We start from the raw sequence: 25,395 nt of genomic DNA, 5'->3' as shown, positions 1-25,395 counted from the left end.
TGACAACCAGTTCTCAATCCACGTCAGCACACTACCCCCAATCCCATGTGCTTTAACTTTGCACATTAATCTCTTGCGTGGGACCTTGTCGAAAGCCTTCTGAAAGTCCAAATATACCACATCAACTGGTTCTCCTTTGTCCACTTTACTGGAAACATCCTCAAAAAATTCCAGAAGATTTGTCAAGCATCATTTCCCTTTCACAAATCCATGCTGACTTGGACCTATCATGTCACATTTTCCAAATGCGCTGCTATGACATCCTTAATAATTGATTCCATCATTTTACCCACTACTGAGGTCAGGCTGACCGGTCTATAATTCCCTGTTTTCTCTCTCCCTCCTTTTTTAAAAAGTGGGGTTACATTGGCTACCCTCCACTCGATAGGAACTGATCCAGAGTCAATGGAATGTTGGAAAATGACTGTCAATGCATCCGCTATTTCCAAGGCCACCTCCTTAAGTACTCTGGGATGCCGTCCATCAGGCCCTGGGGATTTATCGGCCTTCAATCCCATCAATTTCCCCAACACAATTTCCCGACTAATAAAGATTTCCCTCAGTTACTCCTCCTTATGAGACCCTCTGACCCCTTTTTATATCCGGAAGGTTGTTTGTGTCCTCCTTAGTGAATACCGAACCAAAGTACTTGTTCAATTGGTCTGCCATTTCTTTGTTTTAGCAGACGAGAGCAGGACCAAATAATGCTTTCTGTGGTCTAGCCGGATCTGCTGTTGAATGGCTAAACCAGTTGTCCTCCATATCCTTTCAGGTCTGCGTCCCCTGGACTGACGGGAGTGAAGATCAGGGCTGTACCAGGGGGAACGGCAAGGGTGAGAGAGTCAGTGTTTTAACAGGAACTAGGACATCATGGTGGTGGTGAGTGTTATTGAGCAAATCAGTAGCTGCAGAAATGTCATGGTGAATTGAGGGCCCAAGGCTGGATAGTTGGGAGTTGATAAGTGCAGTTGTAAGTGAGTTGAGAGGGAGTTTTTCCAGGGGCAGACACAGAAGGAGGTCGGAATGGGGGAAGGTTGGAAGGCTTATGTGGGTGGTGAGCGATACAAGGAAGTGGTCAGAGAGACCTTATCTGTGATTGACACGATGGAGGGGTGGCTGTGAATATGGGTTGGGGAGTTTATGTGGAGGGAAAGATTAAGGGAGGATGGGAGGCTAGTGAACCCAGAGGAGAGAGTGCATGATGAATTGAAATGGTGGTTGATGTCACCGAGGATGAGAGGTCGTTCGGTGCAGAGGATGGAATGTAGTGAAGAAATATCAGGAATAACTTTTTTGGCACTTGGGTAGATGATAGAGAGCAAGAATTTTAAATGAGAGGTTAGAGGTGTAACAAGATCATGGCTGATCTTCTACCTCAAGTCCATCTTCCCGCACTATCCCCATATCCCTTAATTCACTTAGTTTCCAAAAAATTATCCACCTTTGTCTTGAATATACGACTGAGCATTCACAGCTCTCTGGGGTAGAGAATTCCAAAGATGCATAACCTTTTGAGTGAAGAAATGTCTTCTCATCTCAGTCCTAAATCAGCAAGCCCTTATTTTGAGACTGTGACCCTGTGTTCTAGATTCCCCAGCCAGAGGAAACATCTTACCATTAACCCTGTCAAACCCCTTAAGAATTGTATATGTTTCAATGAGATCACCTCTCATTCTTCGATATAGAACTAGTCTACTCAATCTCTCCTCATTGGACAATCCCCTGACACCATGAACCAGTCTAATGAACATTAGTTGTACTCTCTCTAATTCAAGTCTGTCTTTCCCTGGGTAAGGAGATCAGACTGTACACCGTACTCCAGGTGTTGCCACACCAATGCCCTGTATATTGTAGGAAGACTTCATTACTCTTTTGTAACAAAAGCTAACACACCATTTGTTTCCTAATTGCTAGCTGTACCTGCATGTTAACATTCTGTGATTCATGTACAAGTACACTCTGAATGCAAACATTTCCCAGTCTCTTGCCATTCCAAAACATATTCAGCTTTTTGTTTTTCCCACCAAAGTGGATAACTTCAACTTCCCCACTTTGTGTTCCATTTGCCATGTTCTTGCCCACTCAGTCAACCTGTCTATATCTCTCTGCAGCCTCTCTGCGTCCTCCTTGCAGCTTACTTTCCCATCTAACATTGTATTATCAGCAAACTTGGATATGTTATACTCAGTCCCTTCATCTAAGTCATTAATATTGATTGTAACTAGCTGAGGCCCAAGCACTGATGCTTAAGGTACCCCGCTAGTTACAGTCTGCTAACTCTAATAAGTCGAGTTGATTTGTAATCTCTGCTTTCTGTCTATTCACCAATCCTCAATCCATGCTCATATATTACCCCCAATCCCATGAGTCCTGATTTTGTGTGATAACCTCTTGCGTGGCACCTTATCGAATGCTTTTTGAAATTCCAAATACACCACATCCACTGGTTCCCCGTTAGCCATCCTACTAGTTACATCTTCAAAAAACTCAACAGCTTTGTCAAACACGATTTCCCTTTCATCAAACCATGTTGACTTTGCCTTATAATATGATGTTCTAAGTGTCCTGTTACCACGTCCCTAATAATAGACTCTAGCATTTTGCCTACTACAATTGTCAGGCTAACTGGCCTATAGTTCCCTGTTTTCTCTATTCCTCCTTTCTGAAATAGCGGGGTTATGTTTGCTACCTTCCAAACCTTGGGAGCTGTTCTAGAATCGAGGGAATTGTGTAAGATTAATACCAGTGCATCCACTATCTCTTGTAAAATCCTAGGATGCAGGTCGTCGGGTCCAAGGGATTTGTCGTCACTTAGTCCCATTAATTTCTCCAGTATTATGTCTTTACTTATACTGATTTCTTTAAGTTCCTCATTCTCTCTAGACCCTTGGTTCTCCATTATTTCCAGAATGTTTTTCGTGTCTTCTGCTGTGAAGACAGATACGAAGTATTTGTTTAATGTCTGCCATTTCCTTATTGCTCATTATAATTTCTCCTGTCTCTGCCTCTAATGGGCCCATGTTCACGTTCACTAATCTCTTCTTATTTGCATATCTATAGAAACATTTACAATATATTTTTATGTCTCTCGCTAATTTACTCCATGTTCTTGTACCCAACCTGTTTACTGTGGCATGACAAGGCGAGAAGCCTGTTAAAAATGTGTGTGGGGTCTTTGGCTTTATTAATGGAGTAAAAAATCAAGAAGATTATGTCAAATCTTTACAAACACTGGATAGGCCTCATCTGGCATGTTGTGTTCAATTCTGGGCACCTCACTTCAGGAAGGATGTCCAGGCCTTGGAGAGGGTGCGGAAGATATTTACTAGAAAGGTACCAGTGATGAGGGACTTTACACTCTGCTATAACCTGGAATGAAATGTTTTTCAGATAACAAATGAACAGAGATGGAGAATTCATCAAACAAACAAAGTCAGATTCAAGAATCTGCTCCTCGGGAAAGTGCTCAGGCCGCAGGAACCGGTAAGTGTGAAGCGACGCCTTCTCCCGGAGATTTATTAAACATAAGAAATAGGAGCAGGTGTGGGCCCTTTTTTTGACAGAAATGCTAATGGGGTAGAAATTGCTTTGTGTGTAGAATGGGCAGCGTTCTTTGAACACGCACAAAGTCACGTGGTCACAAGCAAAGTCTCAATGCCCAGTCCCTTTAATTTAAATAAAATAAGCGGGTTGTCAGCACCACTTGCGCTGCGCATTGGCCGCTCGCAGAATGATGGCCGTCAATTTCACCATTGCTGGCGCCAAATAATGGCAACTTACAGCTCAAAGTGGAGGAGCACTTTGGCTGTAGGCAACTGTAAGTGAAGATTGTGGCCAATGGCCGGCACAGCAGACCCCGCAAAGGCTGCCTGTTTCCGCACACTGATTCGAGGTTTTGCAGGAGGTGGTCACCAGGAATAGGGACTTCTTCTGTCTACCAAGCGGCGATAAAGATATCCAGGCAATCCGCGAGTGGGGAGAGGTGGTAGAATGCGTCAGTGCCAGAAATATATCTCCATGACATGGCTACAATGCAGGAAGTTCAATACCCTCACACGGAATCCCTAAAATAAACCAACTAACTATTTATATCATTACTCTCACCTATTTCCCCAGCACACTCAACCCTTCCCTCCTCAATTACCAGAACTCTCCCCGATTCACTGCAAATTCCTATCTGTATATTCAGCCGTCCATTGGCAGCAACACCTTCTGATACAGGGAATACATTTTATACAATCTCTTAGAAAATTCTATTCCCGTCCCAGCCATTGTCTCGGATTGTTCACAATCTCAGTGTTCTGTGTGTCACCAAGCTGAGCTTCCGACCCGATCCCCTCCTCACAAAGTCCCCCTACTCCCTCCTCGGTAACATCGCCCATCATTCTCCCTGCTCAGCCCATGTGCTGCTGAAACATCACCCATGCGTTTATCCCAGTATGCTCGATGTTCTAATGCTCTCTGGGCAGACTTTTCTCCTTTTCACCCACCGTAAACGTCAGTTCATCAAAACCCTGCTCACCGATCATTCCTGTCCTTGTGAACCTACAGTGTCTCCCGGTCCCCCAGCTCCTCCGACTTCAAACTCTTATCCACGTTTAAACCCCATTCATGGTCTCGGCCCTTCCTGTCTCTGTAACATACTCGAGGCCTACAATCCCCCACCACCAAGATCTCTCTGTTCCTCCGACTCTGGCCTCTTGTGCATTTCACCCTCTCTCACCCCAACCAGGTCACATCTCTATGGACACACGACAGCATCACTGCCCATAGAGACCAGAGGAATCACACCCAGCTGTATATTTTATATTGGACAGATATCATTTTCATAAAATACCAATCAACACGTCTATAAATAAAATAATACAATGCTGTCAGACATTTATCAATGATCACCCACTCCACATTTCCCTGCAGAATATTCCCTACCTCAGGAATAAGGCTGGTTTGGGCCTGCGCTGTGAGTAAATCTCACTAATGGGCGCTCCCAGTGTGCAGTCTCGGCCGACGGGAGCCCGTCTGGAACTGGGTTGTGGAGATCAGCGGGACTCACTGGATTTCACTGGGCAGCTGTCTGTGTCACACCTGATGTAGAGACTTGATCGTAACACTCGGGAAATGCTCGATCCCAGAGCTAACTGCTGTTGTACTGATGGGGGAGGGACTGGGTATCATGTTTAACAAGGAAACGTTTTTCTTCTCACTTTAATATTTCCCTCTAATCCCCCTTTTATATTATATTTATTACAGAGCCTCAGGTGGTGGCAACACCTGTCACCACCATGGCTGAAGGTCCAAACAGGGGAGAAGATCCGACACTTTACCTTACGGGGAGCAGGATGGAAATGGGAGCTGCAGCACTGTTGGAACAGGAACACTTGGGTACGGGTTTCCATGATGTTGACCCAGCGATGATGATGGACGACGATATATGTCCAAGTTGGGATGGTGTGTGACTTGGAGGGAAATGGGAGGCGATGGTGTTCCCAAGCACCTTGTGCTCTTCTGCTTCTGGGTTCTGTGATCTATTAACTGAGACAGGAATTAGTATTGAACAGGACTCAGAGTGGAACGATCCTGATTATAACATTTTGAGAGGAATGAAAACATATTGGTGGATACTGGGACCGGGTCAGTGGGGTATAGGTGTGGGGCCGGGTCAGTGGGGTATAGGTGTGGGGCCAGGTCAGTGGGGTATAGGTGTGGGACCGGGTCAGTGGGGTATAGGTGTGGGGCCAGGTCATTGGGGTATAGGGGCCGGGTCGGTGGGGAGCTGCGGTGGACCTGTGACGGTGGAACAGATGAACAGCAGCTTTGCTCCTTTCACACACCGTAAATGTCAGTTCATCAAAACCCTGCTCACCGATCATTCCTGTCCTTGTGAACCTACAGTGTCTCCCGGTCCCCCAGCTCCTCCGACTTAAAACTCTCATCCACGTTTGAACCCCATTCATGGTCTCGGCCCTCCCTGTCTCTGTAACATACTCGAGGTCTACAATCCCCCACCACCAAGATCTCTCTGTTCCTCCGACTCTGGCCTCTTGTGCATTTCACCCTCTCTCACCCCAACCAGGTCACATCTCCATGGACTCACGACAGCATCACTGCCCATAGAGACCAGAGGAATCACACTCAGATTTTATATGTGGATAGATATCAAATTCATAAGATGTCAAAGCTCAACCAATCAACACAAATCTATAAATAATATAATACAATACGGCCAGACTGTAAAACCGAGTGCAGGATTATTGAATCCATCAATGATCACCCACTCCACATTTCCCTGCAGAGTGAAATATAAGGCAGGTCAATGTGGGGCTGCAGGGCTGGAGCAGGAGGGAAGGGTTCATGTTCCTGGGGCACTAGAGTGGGTTCAGGGAGAAGGGAAGGGTTCATGTTCCTGGGGTACTAGGATGAGTTCAGGGAGAAGGGAAGGGTTCATGTTCCTGGGGCACTAGGGTGAGTTCAGGGGGAAGGGAAGGGAAGGGTTCATGTTCCTGGGGCACTAGGGTGAGTTCAGGGAGAAGGGAAGGGAAGGGTTCATGTTCCTGGGACACTAGGGTGAGTTCAGGGAGAAGGGAAGGGAAAGGTTCATGTTCCTGGGGCACTAGGGTGAGTTCAGGGAGAAGGGAAGGGAAGGGTTCATGTTCCTGGGACACTAGGGTGAGTTCAGGGAGAAGGGAAGGGAAGGGTTCATGTTCCTGGGGCACTAGGGTGAGTTCAGGGAGAAGGGAAGGGAAAGGTTCATGTTCCTGGGGCACTAGGGTGAGTTCAGGGGGAAGGGAAGGGAAGGGTTCATGTTCCTGGGGCACTGGGGTGAGTTCAGGGAGAAGGGAAGGGAAGGTCACGATCTGAACCAGTGAACAACAATGGGTTTGCAGAAATAGTGAATGTGGCAGTGGCCAGGTGTATCAGCTGGTGACTGGGGGGTGGGAAATATCTGGATTTGAGAAGAGAGTGGAATTAATAAAACTGTTGGAACAGAAACGGATAATCAGGACAGTCCGTGATTTTGACCCGGCGACAATGAATAATCGCTGACGTGTCCGGATAGTGTGTAACTTGGAGGTAACGCTGTTCCTGTGCACATTCTGCCCTTGTCCTTCTGGGTGATGTGGTCACCCATCTCTCACTGCATCTCTCGGATCTCCCGGCATGCTCTCCTCCCTCCAGATGAGAGAGATGAGATCATGTATCCACGCCAACAGTGCCTCCCCGCCATATTTTAGCGCCTCAGCAGGGATTCCATCCGCACTCGTAGCGTTGTTATTGTTAAACTGTTTTATGGCTTTGCCTACCTCGTGCAACATTGGAGTTTCACTGAGTTGATGGCCGGTCGCATGCTGCGGGATGGAATCGAGAACACTCGAGTCAAAGGCAGAGTCTCGATTGAGGAGCTCTTCAAAGTGCTCCTTCCATCGGGCCCTGACAGCCTCGGTGTCCTTGATGAGTGTTTCCCCGTTCTTGGCCAGGAGTGGGGTGTGACCTTGGGAGTTTGGACCGTAGGTGGCCTTGACTGCAGTGAAGAATCCGCGCATATCGTGGCTGTCAACCAGTCGTTGTATCTCCTGTGCTTTCTCCATCCACCACCTGTTCTTTAGGTCCTGGGTTTTTTGTTGGACCTCAGCCTTAAGCCGTCTGTAATGTTGTTTTGCAGCTTCCAAGTTGGGCTGTTGTTGAGGCTCAGAAGTGCTTTGCGCTTGCGATCTATTAGTTCTTCGATCTCTTGATCATTTTCATCAAACCAGTCCTGATGTTTTCTGGTTGAGTGACCAAGTGTCTCTTTACAGGCACTGGTTATAGAGGCCTGGAGGGCAGACCAAGCACTATGGGCATTCAGCATCTCAGGGTCATCAAGGCACGCCAGATTGGCTGTGAGGCGCTGGCTGTTTCGGGCTCTCTTAGCTGGGTCTCTAAGTGCCCCGGCATTAACATTTTTGTGGAACTGCTTCTGCTGTCCCCTCTGCTTTGGGGCTACGTTAATGTTGATGATGGATCGAATTAGACGGTCCGTCCAGCAGTCGTCAGCTCCTGTCATGGCGCGGGTGATGCGCACATCCTTGCGATCCCTGGCTCGAGCGCTGACATTGTCAAGCAGGTGCCAGTGTTTGGAGCGAGGGTGTTGCCACGATGCCTTGTATTTGTCTCTCTAGTGGAACACGGTGTTGGTGATGAGAAGTTCATGTTCTAGACATTTTGTCAGGAGTAGGGTACCGCTGGAGTTGGCTTTCCCTACCCCCTCTCTGCCAATCACGCCGCCCCTGAGGGCTGTGTCTTTGCCGACCCTGACATTAAAATCACCCAGGAGGATCAATTTATCGCCCGTGGGGAAGCGGGACAAGGATGTCTCGAGATTGGAATAAAATCCCTCTTTAGCCTCATCCGTTGCATCGAGTGTTGGGCCGTATGTACTGATGACTGTGGTACATTGGTTCCGAGATAGGGTGATACGGAGAGTCATGAGGCGTTCGTTAACCCCACAGGGGGAGTCTTTCAGGCAGTCGACCAGCTCATTCTTGACGGCAAAGACGACTCCATGAAGGCGGCGTTCTGCCTCTGGTTTCCTTTTCCAGAAGAAGGTGTAACCTCCACCGTGTTCCTTCCCCTGCCCGCCGGGTCTCGCTTAGGGCGGCGATGTCAATGTCCAAACGTCCGAGTTCCCGGGCAACTATGGCGGTGCAGCGTTCTGGCCTGTTGCTGTTGGGATTGTCCGTGAGGGTCCTGACGTTCCAGGTCCCGAACTTCATACTGACGAAGTGGAAGATGCCAGTGCGTGAGTTCTTTTAACGTGGGGTGGCCGCTATACATCGGCAACCACACGGGCTTAGCTGTTCAAGGTCTTGGTCCAAGACAACTGGAGACCAGGCACAGCTCGATAAGCTTAATTGCCTCCGGACAAGTGTTGGTCGCAAGCTCGGTGTCAGGTAGAGCCATTGATGGTAGATGGCCCGAGGCTGGGTTGGGGGGCAGGCATTAGGAAGGTGACTTCAAAAGTTATTTTAAAAGTTAAAAGTTGATATAGATTCCCAATTTATTTCAAGAGTTTCTAAGGGTTGTTAAGTTTTTTTAAAGTTTCTAAGGGTTGTTAAAAGTCAAAGATGTAGATTAATAATAGATATTTACAAGTATTTCGATTGAGAGTCTAAAATGTATGTCCTTAAAGTTCTCCCAAATTGTTTATTAAGTTTAAAAGTTGGCTAAAAGTTTAAAAATTAATTAAAAGTTGGTTGGGGGTATAAGACGACACCACGCCTCGGTCCCTTCAGCCGGTTCAGCGCCGGCCTCGGAGTCCCTTTGGCGGATTGAGCACCGGCATTGGAGTCCCTTCAGCCGGTTCAACATCCTCGGGTCCCTTTGGCAGGTCGTCCCGGAGTCCCTTCGGCCGGTTAGACGTCCCCCGAATGCGGTGCAGAGTCCTTTTGGCCCGGGATAGAAGCGGCTGATACGGGGTCCCTTCGGCCAGGGACAGAAGCTGCTGGTACGGGGTCCCTTCGGCCAGGGACAGAAGCTGCTGAGTGTACTCCCACGATATACAAGGTCTCTGTCGGTGCCCAGACCTCTCCAGATCACCTAGTGGCAAGTACAGCGTGGGTAATACACTACACGACACTACACGAGGGGCAATACAATGCGGATTTCGTCCCCTACGGGGCACAACAGACATGACCTTTGCAGCGCGCCAATTGCAGGAAAAATGCAGGGAGCAGCGCCAGGCCTTATACATGGCCTTTTTCGATCTTACAAAGACTTTTGACACTGTCAATCGTGAGGCTCTATGGAGCATCCTCCTCCGTTTTGAATGCCCACAAAAGTTTGTCAACATCCTTCGCCTGCTTCACGATGACATGCAGGCCGTGATCCAAAGAGGTAACATGATAGGTCCAAGTCAGCATGGATTTGTGAAAGGGAAATCATGCTTGACAAATCTTCTGGAATTTTTTGAGGATGTTTCCAGTAGAGTGGACAAGGGAGAACCAGTTGATGTGGTATATTTGGACTTTCAGAAGGCTTTCGACAAGGTCCCACACAAGAGATTAATGTGCAAAGTTAAAGCACATGGGATTGGGGGTAGTGTGCTGACATGGATTGAGAACTGGTTGTCAGACAGGAAGCAAAGAGTAGGAGTAAATGGGTACTTTTCAGAGTGGCAGGCAGTGACTAGTGGGGTACCGCAAGGTTCTGTGCTGGGGCCCCAGCTGTTTACATTGTACATTAATGATTTGGACGAGGGAATTAAATGTAGTATCTCCAAATTTGCAGATGACACTAAGTTGGGTGGCAGTGTGAACTGCGAGGAGGATGCTATGAGGCTGCAGAGCGACTTGGATAGGTTAGGTGAGTGGGCAAATGCATGGCAGATGAAGTATAATGTGGATAAACGTGAGGTTATCCACTTTGGTGGTAAAAACAGAGAGACAGACTATTATCTGAATGGTGACAGATTAGGAAAAGGGGAGGTGCAATGAGACCTGGGTGTCATGTGTTAGATCTCTTAATTTCCAATGAAATACGAACTCCGATGGTAGTTTTAACTTTTTAATCTTGGCAGATAGCAACAAACTTCTTGGCTTCAAGCCAGGTCTTTGTTCTTACTGAGACACATGGTCAAAATGGCTGTATTTTATACTTGGATCAATTTACAGAAAAGAACTCACCTTCTTTGACCTTATTGGCTCAATTGAAAGTCTTTTAACGTTTTATTGGCTCGCTACCCAAGGTCCGAAAATGTCAAGTTGATTGATGAGTTAATGCAACATGCTGAGCAGCACGTAGCAGCCTTGACTTGAGGGTCTGTGAATTTTCACAGTCTGTCTAAATGAGCCTGTTTGAATACTCTATCAATGGTACATCAGTCATTGAAGGTTGGCATGCAGGTACAGCAGGCGGTTAAGAAAGCAAATGGCATGTTGGCCTTCATAGCGAGGGGATTTGAGTACAGGGGCAGGGAGGTGTTGCTACAGTTGTACAGGGTCTTGGTGAAGCCACACCTGGAGTATTGTGTACAGTTTTGGTCTCCTAACTTGAGGAAGGACATTCTTGCTATTGAGGAAGTGCAGCGAAGGTTCACCAGACTGATTCCCGGGATGTTTGGACTGACATATCAAGAAAGACTGGATCAACTGGGCTTGTATTCACTGGAGTTCAAAAGAATGAGAGGGGATCTCATAGAAACATTTAATATTCTGATGGGTTTAGACAGGTTAGATGCAGGAAGAATGTTCCCAATGTTGGGGAAGTCCAGAACCAGGGGTCACAGTCTAAGGATAAGGGGTAAGCCATTTAGGACAGAGATGAGGAGAAACTTCTTCACCCAGAGAATGGTGAACCTGTGGAATTCTCTACGACAGAATGTTGTTGAGGCCAATTCACTAAATATATTCAAAAAGGAGTTAGATGTAGTGCTTACTACTCGGGGGATCAAGGGGTATGGCGAGAAAGCAGGAATGGGGTACTGAAGTTGCATGTTCAGCCATGAACTCATTGAATGGCGGTGCAGGCTCGAAGGGCCGAATGGCCTACTCCTGCACCTATTTTCTATGTTTCTTACCAACGGATCCATTATAGACCCAATCCACGTCCAGACCGGGGTCAGACAGGGCTGCGTCATCGCTCCAACCCTCTTCTCAATCTTCCTCGCCGCCATGCTCCACCTCACAATCAACAAGCTCCCCGCTGGAGTGGAACTAAACTACAGAACCAGTGGGAAGCTGGTTAACCTACGCCGCCTCCAGGCCAGGTCCAAGATCACCCCAACCTCTGTCGTTAAGCTGCAGTATGCGGACGACGCCTGCGTCTGTGCACATTCAGAGGCTGAACTCCAGCATATAGTCAGTGTATTCACTGAGGCATATGAAACCATGGGCCTTATGCTTAACGTCCGTAAGACAAAGGTCCTCCACCAGCCTGTCACCGCCGCCCTGCACTGCCCTCCAATCATCAAGATCCACGGCGCAGCCCTGGACAACGTGGACCATTTCCCATATCTCGGGAGCCTCTAATCAACAAAGGCAGACATTGATGCGGAGATTCAGCATCGCCTCCAGTGCGCCAGCACAGCCTTCGGCCGTCTGAGGAAAAGAGTGTTTGAAGACCAGGCCCTCAAATCTACCACCAAGCTCATGGTCTACAGGGCTGTAGTAATACCCGCCCTCCTGTATGGATCTGAGACATGGACCATGTATAGAAGGCACCTCAAGTCGCTGGAGATATATCACCAACGATGTCTCCGCAAGATCCTGCAAATCCCCTGGGAGGACAGGCGCACCAACATCAGTGTCCTTGACGAGGCTAACATCCCCAGTATTGAAGCACTGACCACACTCGATCAGCTTCGCTGGGCAGGCCACATAGTACGCATGCCAGATACGAGACTCCCTAAGCAAATGCTTTATGCGGAGCTCCTTCATGGTAAACGAGCCAAAGGAGGACAGCAGAAACGTTATAAGGACACCCTCAAAGCCTCACTGGTAAAGTGCGACATCACCACTGACACCTGGGAGACCCTGGTCGCAGACCGCCTGAGGTGGAGAAAGTGCATCTGGGAGGGCGTTGAGCTCTTCGTGTCTCAACGCAAAGAGCGTGAAGAGGACAAGCGCAGGCAGCGGAAGGAGCGTGCGGCAAACCAGCCCCACCCACCCCTTCCCTCGACGAATGTCTGTCCCAGCTGTAACAGGGTCTGTGGCTCTCGTATCGGACTGTTCAGCCATCAAAGAACTCACTTTGGGAGTGGAAGCAAGTCCTCCTCGATTCCGAGGGACAGCCGATGATGATGATGATGTTGTGGTCCATTAACTGTGAGACAGGACTTAGTTTAGAACAAAACTCCGGGTGAAATCACACTGATAACATTTTGAGGAGGGTGAAATGTACTGTATTCCAGGATTAATAATGTGTTTTATGACTGGGCTAGAATATAAGGATGTCCCCGGGAGTTTTGTAATGTAGAATCAATAGTTACACAGTTAAGGAATAGGAAGGGAACAGCACATTTTTGGAGTGTTTTTTCAGCTTTCGAACAGTGGGGATGACAGAGGGGGAGGCTGCGTTGTGAGCAAACTCTTGGAATCTGTATTTCGAGGTGGAATTCGGGAATAATTACAGATACAGGCGATGATCAGGGGAGGCTGGAACCCATGAGCTGAAGCTAATTCAAGTTTGACAAATGTGAACACTGTCTTTAAGGTGACTATATAGAACTTGTGTATATGTATGTTTTCAGAATGTGGCCCGCAGGAGCCTTCCTTTCATTTGAGAGGAAATGTTGCAGCCCGGATAGAAAGTCGATAATTTGTTTAATTTTCTCCGTTTGACTTCACAGATCCGAAATCTACAATCACTCAGCTCTTGACACAGTGCAACGATGACCAATTGTTGCAGTTGACGAAATTGTACCGGGACAGACTAGAACAGGCGATTGAAGAGGGTGTGGAGGGACTCGGTCTCTGGTTAACAGGCGAGGACCATTTCAGTGGACAAGAATATCACGTAAGTGGGAGGGACACAGAATGAGTTTAGTTCATTCCACCATCACCGAGCTGACAGAATGTGAGATAGGAACATAGTTACTCGATGAAAAAAATGCCAAGATCTACCGAGCTCGCCGTTTAGCATCCTGGTAGTCGCATGCTATAATGATCATGGAGTAGTTGACTGATCGATCTATAATCAGTGAGTCTACAACAGAGCCAGACATGAGGTGAGGAAAGCCCCAGTGGTGGAGAGCTTTGGGAACCATAGGTACAAGGTCATCTGTTTCTCACAACCATGCTGCACTTACCACATGTCATAACTCGAATTACTCATATACTGCAATTCAAAATGTGATTTTTAGAAATAAATCTAATTTGCCTTTTAATGAATCAACATTAACTGCTTCCACAGTCTCCCGAGGCAGCCCAATCCCCAGATTCACCACTCCCTCACTGAAATATTGTGTCCGCAGATTAGTTTTGAATTTACTCTCCTTCAAGCGCAGGCAGTGTCCTCTGTTTCTACTGTAGTGAACAAAGTGAAACAGCAATCAGATCACTTCTCAATCGTCTCTTTTCCAGTGTTAACATGCTCACTTTAGACAATAGCTCCTTCTAATCCAACCTGTCCACCCTCTCAATCATTCGAGCTGCTCTCTTCAATAGTTGCGATAACCTTTGTACTGAGGCAACCGGACCTTCACACAGTATAAGTGCGGTCACAGCAATGGTTTATAAAGTGGGCGCATTATCTCCCTCTTTCATCTCAAAAATGTCTTGTTCAAACAACCAAACTCCTGATTAGCTTTATTCACTGCCAGCGTGAATTGTTGAAATAAATGTTATAAACATGGAATGTTCCAGAACATGAACCACAACAATAGGAATGAAATTGATAAAACTGCAAATATTGCGAATGGGATACAATGATGTGAAATGTTGTAAATACACACCTTGTCCCATCAGTATCTGAACAAAGGACAGGGGAACTGTTCGGCTATTACTCGTGTGGACTAAAAACAAAGGTAAACGGTTTCAATGGGACTGGGAATAGGAGAGACCAGAGACAACAGACAGGAGTTTATGGGAAGGTCATAAGTTGAGTGACCAGGAAAGTATTTAATAGTAAATCGGGGAACTGCTGGATGTCAAAATAATTGCTTATGGGTTGAGCAAAGATCCTTTTTTAAAAAAAACACAGGATCTCATATGGTGAAAATGTATCCGATCTAAACGGGGAAAACAACCCAAATAATCTGTTTTTGGAAAAACCACAATGTTCTGCCTTGAGGCTGTGCAAGTTTTAAGTAATCTATTCTGATTCACCGAGTGTAATCCCAACTTTCTGCTCACTGCCCATTACTAGTAATATCTCACCCAGTCTAATTCCAACCTCCTGCTCACTGTCCATTACCGTTAATATCCCACCCAGTCTAATCCCAACCTCCTGCTCACTGCCCATTACCATTAATATCCCACGACCAGGGAGCTGGCCATCCTCGACTGGTTGATGTGTAATGAGAAGGGACTCATTAGCAATCTTGTTGTGCGGGGCCCTTTGGGGAAAAGTGTCCATAATATGGTAGAATTCCTTATTAAGATGGAGAGTGACAAAGTTAATTCGGAAACTAGGGTACTGAACTTAAGGAAAGGTAACTTCGACGGTATGAGGTGTGAATTGACTAAAATAGACTGGCAGAGGATACTTAAAGGGTTGATGGTGGATAAGCAATGGCAAACATTTTAAGATCACATGGATGAACTTCAGCAATTGTACATCACTGTCTGGAGTAAAAATAAAACTGGGAAGGTGGCTCAACCATGGCTAACAAGGGAAATTAAGGATAGTGTTAAAACCAAGGAAGAGGCATATAAATTGGCTAGAAAAAGCAGCAAACCTGAGGACTGGGAGAAATTTAGAATTCAACAGAGGAAGACTAAGGGTTTAATTAAGAAGGGGAAAATAGAGTACGAGAGGAAGCTTGCAGGGAACATAAAAACTGATTGCAAAAGCTTCTATAAATATGTGAAGAGAAAAAGATTAGTAAAGACAAACATAGGTCCCTTGCAGTCGGATTCAGGTGAATTTATAATGGGGAACAAAGAAATGGCAGACCAATTGAACCAGAACTTCGGTTCTGTCTTCACAAAGGAAGATACAAATAACCTTCCGAATGTACTAGGAAACAGTGGGTCTAGTGAGAATGAGGAACTGAAGATATCCTGATTAGGCGGGAAATTGTGTTAGGGAAATTGATGGGATTAAAGGCCGATAAATCCCCGGGTCCCGAAAGTCTGCATCCCAGAGTACTTAAGGAAGTGGCCCTAGAAATAGTGGATGCATTGGTGATCATTTTCCAACAATCTATCGACTCTGGATCAGTTCCTATCGACTGGAGGGTAACTAATGTAACGCCACTTTTTAAAAAGAGAGGGAGAGAGAAAGCGGGTAATTATAGATCGGTTAGCCTGACATCAGTAGTGGGGAAAATGTTGGAATCAATCATTAAGGATGAAATAGCAGCCCATTTGGAAAGCAGTGACAGGATCGGATCAAGTCAGCATGGATTTATGAAAGGAAAATCGTGCTTGACCAATCTTCTGGAATTTTTTGAGGATGTAACAATAGAGTGGACAAGGGAAAACCAGTGGATGTGGTGTATTTGGACTTTCAAAAGGCTTTTGACAAGGTCCCGCACAAGAGATTGGTGTGCAAAATCAAAGCGCATGGTATTGGGGGTGATGTACTGAAGTGGATAGAGAACTGGCTGGCAGACAGGAAGCAGAGAATCGGGCTAAACGGATCCTTTTCAGAATGGCAGGCAGTTACTAGGGGGGTGCCACAGGACTCAGTACTGGGACCCCAGCTCTTTACAATATTACATTAATGATTTGGATGAAGGAATAGAGTACTATCTCCAAGTTTGCGGATGACACGAAACTGGGTGGCGGTGTGAGCTGTGAGGAGGACGCTAAGAGGCTGCAGGGTGACTTGGACAGATTAGGTGAGTGGGCAAATACATGGCAGATGCAGTATAATGTGGATAAATGTGAGGTTATCCATTTTGGGGGCAAAAACACGAAGGCAGAATATTATCTGAATGGCGGCAGACTAGAAAAAGGGGAGGTGCAATATTCCATCCTGTCTAATCCCAACCTGCTCAATGTCCATGACCATTAATATCCCACCCAGTCTAATCCCAACCTCCTCCTCTTGACCTCGGTCACCTGCTCACTAATCTAATCCTAACTTCCTGGCCACTACCCATTTGCATTAATATTACACCTCGTCTAATCTCAACCTCGTAGTCACTACCCTTTACAGTTGATATCCAACCTGGTCTATCCCCAACCTCCTTCTCACAGCAGATACGCTAACCTTACACTTTCTGACAACAATCGAATTATCTATTACAACAATTTATCGATTTGGTTCTGCAACCGTTTCCGGGGAAAAATTATGCATTTTAAAACCATGACAGAAATACAGTTATCCAACATCACCATTAATACTTCGAATTAGCCTCCATTTGTGGCCTCTGACTAAACAGTGAAAACAATCTAAACATTTATTTAATCATAAGCTTTAAGAATCTTGAAGACTTCCATCAACTGCTCACTTAATCTTCTCAACTCTAATGCAATCCCATGCATAACAATGCCCCTCATCCCTGGTAACATCTCCGTGTATCTGCATAACATTTCTAAAGCGCATTTTTTTCCCTTTGGACATAAGAAATATGTGCAAGAGTAGGTCACTTTGCCCCTCGAGCCTGCTCCGCCATTCAATAAGGTCATAGCTAATCCGATCCTGGCCTCAACTTCACTTCCCCGGCCGCTCCCCATAACCCATAACTCAGCATTCCGAAATCTGTCTATCTCCACCTTAAATATAATGACCCAGCCTCCACAACTCTCTGGGATAGAGAATTCCAAATACTCACGACCATCTGAGGGAAGAAAATCCTCCTCATCTCAGTTTTAAATGGGCGACCCCTTATTCTGAAACTATACCCCTAGTTCTAGATTCCTCCACGAGGGGAAACATCCTCTCAGCATCTACACTTTTAGTGTCTTCTACCTTAAGACCGATACAAAATATTTGTTCAAAGTCACCGCCCTTTCTCTGTTTCACATTATTGATTACCCAGTCTCATCCTCACAGGGACCAACGTTTACTTTAGCGACACTCTTCCTGTTTGTATACCTGCAGAAGCTCTTACTGTCTGTCTTATATTTATTGCTGTTTTGCTCTCTTAAGCTGTCTTCTCTCACTTTATCATTTGTTATCATGGACTGTGCAAAACCACTCAAGTGGGTAAATTACCTGTCCCTCTGCTCTTGTTGATGAACAATGCATGCCAGGGTGACATCAGGAAATTGGGTTTGTCCACTCTGTAATTTCCTGGTCCTGTGCTATGGGTGTGGAAGGTCACTCCCGAGGGGTAGATCAGGAAAATGGTCTCATTCAGTCTGTAATTTCCTGGTCCCTGAGCTCTTGGTGTTGAATTCTCTCTCTGGGGGAACATAACGGAATTGAATTCAGTCAATCTGTAATTTTATATTAATTGTGCTCTCATCTGGTGGCGCCCCGTCATCCAATGCTTTCAATTTCAAATTTCCATCCTCCAATTCAAATACATTCCTGGCATCGACCTTCCCTATTTCTATAAGCTCTTGCAGGCCGACAACCTCCCGTGCCAATATAATTCTCCCTTACTCTAAAACTGGCCTCATGCAACCCTTGGTTCACACCACCACTGGTGGTCAAGCATTTAGTTGTCTTGGGGTCCCACGCTCTGGAATTCACTCCATTAAAACCCCCGCTTTTCCACCTCCCTCTCTTCAAAATTTACCTTTACTCGGGGTGTTGCTCACCTCTAATGTCATATCTTGCTTTACCTCGTGCCCCAGTGTCTAATTCTGCCTCTGTGAAGTGAAGCTTTTCTGTATTAAAGTAATATATAAATGTAAGTTGTTGATGGAAGTCCTGGATACATGACTCCAGTTTTCGAGGTTCATGCCGGCAGCGAGAATGTAGAATAATGGGTGTCAGGCATTTCACTTACTGAAAGAGAAGTGATTGATGTTTGGACTTGTTATCGTGTTTATTAATGGTCAAGTTATGAGCATATTCAAGACTGAAGTCATTAGATTGTTGGTATTCTTAGAACTAAAGCACATGAGTGATAGATTGGCTGCTGTTTTATTTCTCAGTAAATCACAGTGTGACAAACAAGTGCATCAGATTGACAATCAGTAATCTGATGTTATGTTGTATATTGCAGGGCAGAGAAAACGAATACCATCAAAACTGCAGATTGTCAGTAATTCCTGATTCTCCAAGAACGATAGTTCTGATTTTCTGTTTTAGTTTCATCAAATTTCTTTGCTGTTAATGTCTGAATCAATAGGTTTACAGAATATACAGCCCCTGTCCAGAATGGATCAGTACCCAGCCCAGTGACTGCCTTATGTGCTCAAAACAACTGGGAGATCCCATCACTGAGCAGATCCTTTGCTTCTCATTCTCGGTATTTGTATTTCACTTCGCTCCTCAATCTATTCATTATTATCCTTTACAGAAAGTTACTGAGCTCGCCGAGAAGGGAAACCGGGCAGACAGTTCCAGACTTCTCCTAAATCTGGTGATGGAGAAAGGCTCTAAGGCCCAAAGGGTGATGTGGGAATCCTTTGTCAAAATGTGCCACAGGTTACCAAAGTTGAACAAAATACTGAAAGAAATACAGGAACACGGTACGGTAACATCACCCACTGAATTCAATTTCAGATTCAAACACTGCAGATTTTACTATAATATCTGATTTCATGAACGGTAATTGATTTAAACAGGTTCTGATCCACTTGTTTACATGAACATCGCACGAGGTTTATCCAAAGTACCAAGTCACCTGGAAGGTAAGTGATGAAATGCAGATTTCAAATTGTTTACTTCACTTCTGAGAATCCGAATATTTAACTGTTTTGAGGTTATTAGCATCTGGGAATCTGGATGTCAAAGATCAAGGGAAATAGGATTCAACGTTGCATAGATTTGGCATCGAAGCTCAACTATTGTATATAGATTTGTTTCATATAAATATGCGAACTTGCAATCGTTCACTGAATCCAGTTGCTTATCAGTCTCACTTGGACATCTTATACACATCTGGCAGGATCGTGATGCTACGTGAAAACCCCCACAGACCGAGAAAGATCCAGATATACTGAAACCCCATACACACTTGGCAGGATCCTGATACACTGAAACCCCATACACACCTGGCAGGGTCCTGATACACTGAAACCCCATACACACCTGACAGGGTCCCGATACACTGAAACCCCATACACACCTGGCAGGGTCCTGATACACTGAAACCCCATACACACCTGGCAGGGTCCTGATACACTGAAACCCCATACACACCTGACAGGGTCCTGATACACTGAAACCCCATACACACCTGACAGGGTCCTGATACACTGAAACCCCATACACACCTGACAGGGTCCTGATACACTGAAACCCCATACACACCTGACAGGATCCTGATACACTGAAACCCCATACACACCTGGCAGGATCCTGATACACTGAAATCCCATACACACCTGACAGGGTCCTGATACACTGAAACCCCATACACACCTGGCAGGGTCCCGATACACTGAAACCCCATACACACCTGACAGGATCCTGATACACTGAAACCCCATACACACCTGGCAGGGTCCTGATACACTGAAACCCCATACACACCTGACAGGATCCTGATACACTGAAACCCCATACACACCTGGCAGGGTCCTGATATACTGAAACCCCATACACACCTGGCAGGATCCTGATACACTGAAACCCCATACACACCTGACAGGGTCCTGATACACTGAAACCCCATACACACCTGGCAGGATCGTGATATAGAGGCAAAGGAACATTGACAGCTGTTCCCCAAGATTTGACTGGATTTAGAGTGAAGAGATGCTGTCATCAGGCATCTGTTCCAGCATGGCGCCCTCGACAGCGGATTTGTGACATCTGTGGAGAGAACTGAGGCTCTTCAACCAATCAGATTGAAGAATCCTCAGAGTCTCGCAGAGTCCAAACCAGGAAGTATAATTTCTATTTTAATGTCTTCACATTTATTTCCCCTTAATGACTGAAACAAGACCTGCGATCGATAGCTTTTTGGTCGACAATGATATGAAGAAATATGGAGCCAAGGCAGGTAGAGAAAGCAAAGGAAAGATTGAGGAGTACAGATAGGATTAAAGGACAAAGATTAAAAAATACAAACAGAAAACATTGAAACAATATATATATATATATATATATATTTAAAATCTGCAACATTAGTTTTCTTCTGATAGAATGAGACTTCAAAATGTCATGTCGTCCTGAGCGCTATCTTTTACATCCCATAGCATCCTCTGGTTTTCCACGTTTAACTGCGCGTGTGTGGACACCAGGCGTTGCTGATAGACTCGCCGTAATTATTGCAGCAAACTCCAGGACATTGGGTCGGAAATTGCAGTCGGAGGTTTCCCACTGGGGGATATCTCCGACTGCAAACATTTCACCAAAGTACCTGGTGATCCCGGAGGTTCGGAGACCTGCGATCCTGGGGCTCTATGTGAAGACCTTCATAGAGGCACACACATCCCAGAAACGTACGGGTTTCGTATACATCATTGAGATAATGTGGGCCGGCCCAACCTATCAGAGTAGTGGGATCCCCATTCATACTTATAGTAACTCCCTATGTCCGGAACCACCATAAGCATGACTGGGAATACCCTCAAAAACACACACACACTGAAAATAACTTTCAAAAACATTACATATTTCAAATTAATATAAATAGAATTTAATTAGTTATTTAAAACAAACTTTAAAAAAAAATGTACATGTTTTAAAATGTCTAAAAATAAACTTACCTTTTATATAAAAGGATTTTTAATGTTGAAATTACTTTAATGTATTTTTCTGTACTTTAAATGCGACAATTTTCATTGCTTCCCGCCCGGTATCTCGGCGGTATCGGCCGCTTTGGGCGAGAACCGGGTCGGTGAAAAATTCCCCAGCGACAGTTTCAAAGTCCCGCTGGGGAACAGACCACCGTCGTACACCGTCCACAGATCGCCCTGGCACAATATTTGGCTCAGCGGTGACCCGTAGGTAAGTTGGGGAAAATCACCCACGAGCATCAGCAAAGCTGGGCAATAGGTAAGTAACCCTGCAAAAAAAGGTAAGTAAATGGGTTTTTACTCATTGTTTTCACATTTTCTCACAGTGATGTAAGTGAAAATGGTCCTGAGAATGTTTTTCTCATTTTTCATTTTCAGCAAACAATGACTAAGAAAGCAATAAAGAAAGGAAAGATAGATTACCAAAGTAAATTTGCGCAAAACATAAAAACAGATAGTAAAAGCTTTTACCGATATATAAAACGGAAAAGAGTGACTAAAGTAAATGTTGGTCCCTTAGAAGATGAGAAGGGGGAGTTAATAATGGGAAATGTGGAAATGGCTAAGACCTTAAACAATTATTTTGCTTCGGTCTTCACAGTGGAAGACACAAAAACCATGCCAAAAATTGCTGGTCATGGGAATGTGGGAAGGGAGGACCTTGGGATAATCACTATCACTTGGTGGGTCGTGCTGGACAGGCTAATGGGACTCAAGGTAGACAAGTCCCCTGGTCCTGATGAAATGCATCCCAGGGTATTAAAAGAGATGGCAGAAGTTACAGCAGATGCATTCGTTATAATCTACCAAAATTCTGTGGACTCTGGGGAGGTACCAGCGGATTGTAAAGCAGCTAATGTAACGCCTCTGTTTTTTTTTTAAAAAAAAGGGGGCAGACAAAAGGCAGGTAACTATAGACCGGTTAGTTTAACATCTGTAGTGGGGAAAATGCTTGAAGCTATCATTAAGGAAGAAATAGCAGGACATCTAGATAGGAATAGTGCAATCAAGCAGACGCAGTATGGATTCATGAAGGGGAAATCATGTTTAACTAATTTACTGGAATTCTTTGAGGATATAACGAGCATGGTGGATAGAGGTGTACCGATGGATGTGGTGTATTTAGATTTCCAAAAGGCATTCGATAAGGTGCCACACAAAAGGTTACTGCAGAAGATAAAGGTACGCAGAGTCAGAGGAAATGTATTAGCATGGATAGAGAATTGGCTGGCGAACAGAAAGCAGAGAGTCGGGATAAATGGGTCCTTTTCGGGTTGGAAATCGGTGGTTAGTGGTGTGCCACAGGGATCGGTGCTGGGACCACAACTGTTTACAATATACATAGATGACCTGGAAGAGGGGACAGAGTGTAGTGTAACAAAATTTGCAGATGACACAAAGATTAGTGGGAAAGCGGGTTGTGTAGAGGACACAGAGAGGCTGCAAAGAGATTTAGATAGGTTAAGCGAATGGGCTAAGGTTTGGCAGATGGAATACAATGTCAAAATTGAGGTCATCCACCTTTGGGGGGGGGGGGGGGCGGAAGGGAAGAGAGAGAAACAGTAAAAGGGAATATTATTTGAATGGGGAGAAATTACAACATGCAGCGGTGCAGAGGGACCTGGGGGTCCTTGTGCATGAATCCCAAAAAGTTAGTTTGCAGATGCAGCAGGTAATCAGGAATGTGAATGGAATGTTGGCCTTCATTGCGAGAGGGATGAAGTACAAAAGCAGGGAGGTCCTGCTGCAACTGTACAGGGTATTGGTGAGACCGCACCTGGAGTACTGCGTGCAGTTTTGGTCTCCTTAAGGAAGAATATACTAGCTTTGGAGTGGGTACAGAGACGATTCACTGGGCTGATTCTGGAGATGAGGGGGTTACCTTATGATGATAGATTGAGTAGACTGGGTCTTTACTTGTTGGAGTTCAGAAGGATGAGGGGTGATCTTATAGAAACATTCAAAATAATGAAAGGGATAGACAAGATAGAGGCAGAGAGGTTGTTATGTTATGTTTTTTGAAAATATTTTTTGTGGTTTTCTTCTCCTAAGCGCAACCCGCAGCCTCAGTGTAATCTTTTTGTAATTTTAGTAATTATCGCCCATTCTTTTTAAAGAAATGTCCAATCGGTCAAACATTCCATTTTTCCGCCAAGAATCGGTTATAAGGCCCATTTTTTGCCAAGAATTGGATGTAAGGCTCTTTTTTTTTTTGCCAAGAACCGGGTATAAGGCCCATTTTTTTGCCAAGAACCGGGTATAAGGCCCATTTTTTTGCCAAGAATCGGGTGTAAGGCCCATTTTTTTTCGCAGGGTGGATTTTTCTCTTTTGGGGGGAATTTTTTGCTGGCGATAATTTGGGAATCTTAACGGTATTTTGGGCAGCAATCGGGCGCTGGCAGGTTGTTTGGAAATTCTCGCCCTTACGCCTGCTTTTATTAGACGTACGTATTTGAAGGACATTTTCTGGGCAAGAGTTGGGTAAGTAGCCCAACTCTCCACCCACAGAGGCCCTTTAGTTTCGGATGCAGTGGATCTGTGGAGAATTTTTGACAGATCACAAATTCCCGGGTTTAGGAGCACGCACTTCACATACCGAAACCCGGAATTTGTGGGGACCACACGGGCGCATGCTCACCTCGTACGTGCCTGTGGGCAGCACAAATTCTGGCCCATTATAATCAGAGAATGGTGAGGGACAGGACAAGGCTATTTGGCCCAAATAAGTCTGTTCCTGTCAGAGATGAACCACCTGCCCCTCCTCTCAGTGTATCCACACAAACGCATTCAATTGTCTCTAGACCCACTTGCTGTGCCCCTTATGTGTCCTTCCCTGGCAAATGATCCCGGGCTCTATTAACCTTCGGGTGAAAAAATTCCCCTGATTCCCTGTCTTATCTCCCAAATTCATTTTTATTCTTGTAATTATTTTGGGAATTATGGGACTTTTCTGCACTAATGTGAATTTCATCAATATACTCCAAACAGAATTCTCTTGCCTAAACAAAATACTTCAAACCCCCTCACCCTTCCGTTAACCTAAACTCAGGCTGGATTTTCGGTCGCCTAACGCCTCGGGTAGTGGCCAGAGGGGTGTTAATGGGAGCGGAGTGGAAGAGGTTACTGATCTGGTGTGCAGCGTTTAGTGTCCCCACCGAAAATTCATTCCAGGCTCACCGGGGACACAAACCAGCAGTGCCTGGCTGCTGACAGTCACTCTGACCATGACGTATTCCTGGTGCAATGTCCACACTTGCATCCCGGTCAGAAAACGTCTGGAAAAACAGTCGGTACAGGCTTGCAGAGTCGTTAACTGGTGGTGACTTTAAACGGATGAAGAAACGCTTCCCTGGGAGGTCACATTCAGTGCAACGTTTACACGCAGCACAGTGGTGAGCCTCCGAGTATGCAGCGGCACATAGACATACCAGTTCAGCTTGACACAAACTTCTTGTGAAATTTTAATGGAGCCATTACCTGTTCACCTGGTTTTCACTCTACATGTTCTAACAAGGCATCGGGAACAGAGAAGGGCTGTTGGGCATGTTAGCGGCTGAAGGAGGAGAGCCCCCAGATGTCGGAGGAGGAGGCCTTTACCCCCACGGCTTCACCGACAGGCAACACTCACACTGCTCCTCAGAGAGGTGCAGGTATATCAGAACGATGCACTTCCGAAAGGAGGTTGTTAGAGAGATATGCAATCTCCTGCAGGAAGACCTGCAACCTCACATCGGCACCAGGACTGTGCTGTCCGTCTCACTGAAGGTCATGGTGGTACTCGCCTTCTATGCATCTGGCTCCTTCCAGGCTGCATCAGGGGACATATGCAGCGTCTCTCAATGTGCAGCACATCACTCCATCCGCGATGTCACACAGACACTCTACACATGCAGAATGAATTTAATTACCTTCCCAACGAACAGGGAGAAACAGGATGAGCACACATGTG

The 25,395-nt window shown here is 45.6% G+C and overlaps 2 protein-coding genes across 7 annotated transcripts in view; one reads left to right on the top strand and one right to left on the bottom strand.

Moving 5' to 3' along the window:
• The window catches only part of LOC139242937 (uncharacterized), a 596,540-nt gene that overhangs the window by 255,585 nt on the left and 315,560 nt on the right, over nt 1-25,395 (bottom strand). For all 6 annotated transcript variants that reach the window (XR_011589402.1, XR_011589400.1, XR_011589399.1 and 3 more), the window contains exon 8: nt 17,800-17,955. The gene's annotated coding sequence lies outside the window, so the exon portion shown is untranslated. The remainder of the gene's footprint in view (nt 1-17,799; nt 17,956-25,395) is intronic.
• Nucleotides 1-25,395, top strand: part of LOC139242933 (NACHT, LRR and PYD domains-containing protein 3-like) — a 207,331-nt gene that overhangs the window by 168,263 nt on the left and 13,673 nt on the right. The window contains exons 3-7 of the mRNA XM_070870579.1: nt 3,391-3,483; nt 5,251-5,382; nt 13,322-13,488; nt 19,058-19,229; nt 19,326-19,391. Of these exons, the coding sequence (XP_070726680.1) occupies nt 3,408-3,483; nt 5,251-5,382; nt 13,322-13,488; nt 19,058-19,229; nt 19,326-19,391 (613 nt within the window). The 5' untranslated portion in view covers nt 3,391-3,407. The remainder of the gene's footprint in view (nt 1-3,390; nt 3,484-5,250; nt 5,383-13,321; nt 13,489-19,057; nt 19,230-19,325; nt 19,392-25,395) is intronic.

Source organism: Pristiophorus japonicus, unplaced genomic scaffold (assembly GCF_044704955.1).
Source record: "Pristiophorus japonicus isolate sPriJap1 unplaced genomic scaffold, sPriJap1.hap1 HAP1_SCAFFOLD_154, whole genome shotgun sequence".
In the NCBI taxonomy this organism is placed as follows: domain Eukaryota; kingdom Metazoa; phylum Chordata; class Chondrichthyes; family Pristiophoridae; genus Pristiophorus; species Pristiophorus japonicus.
Note: the sequence above shows the minus strand (reverse complement) of the source record. Positions and strands in the feature narration are given on the sequence as shown.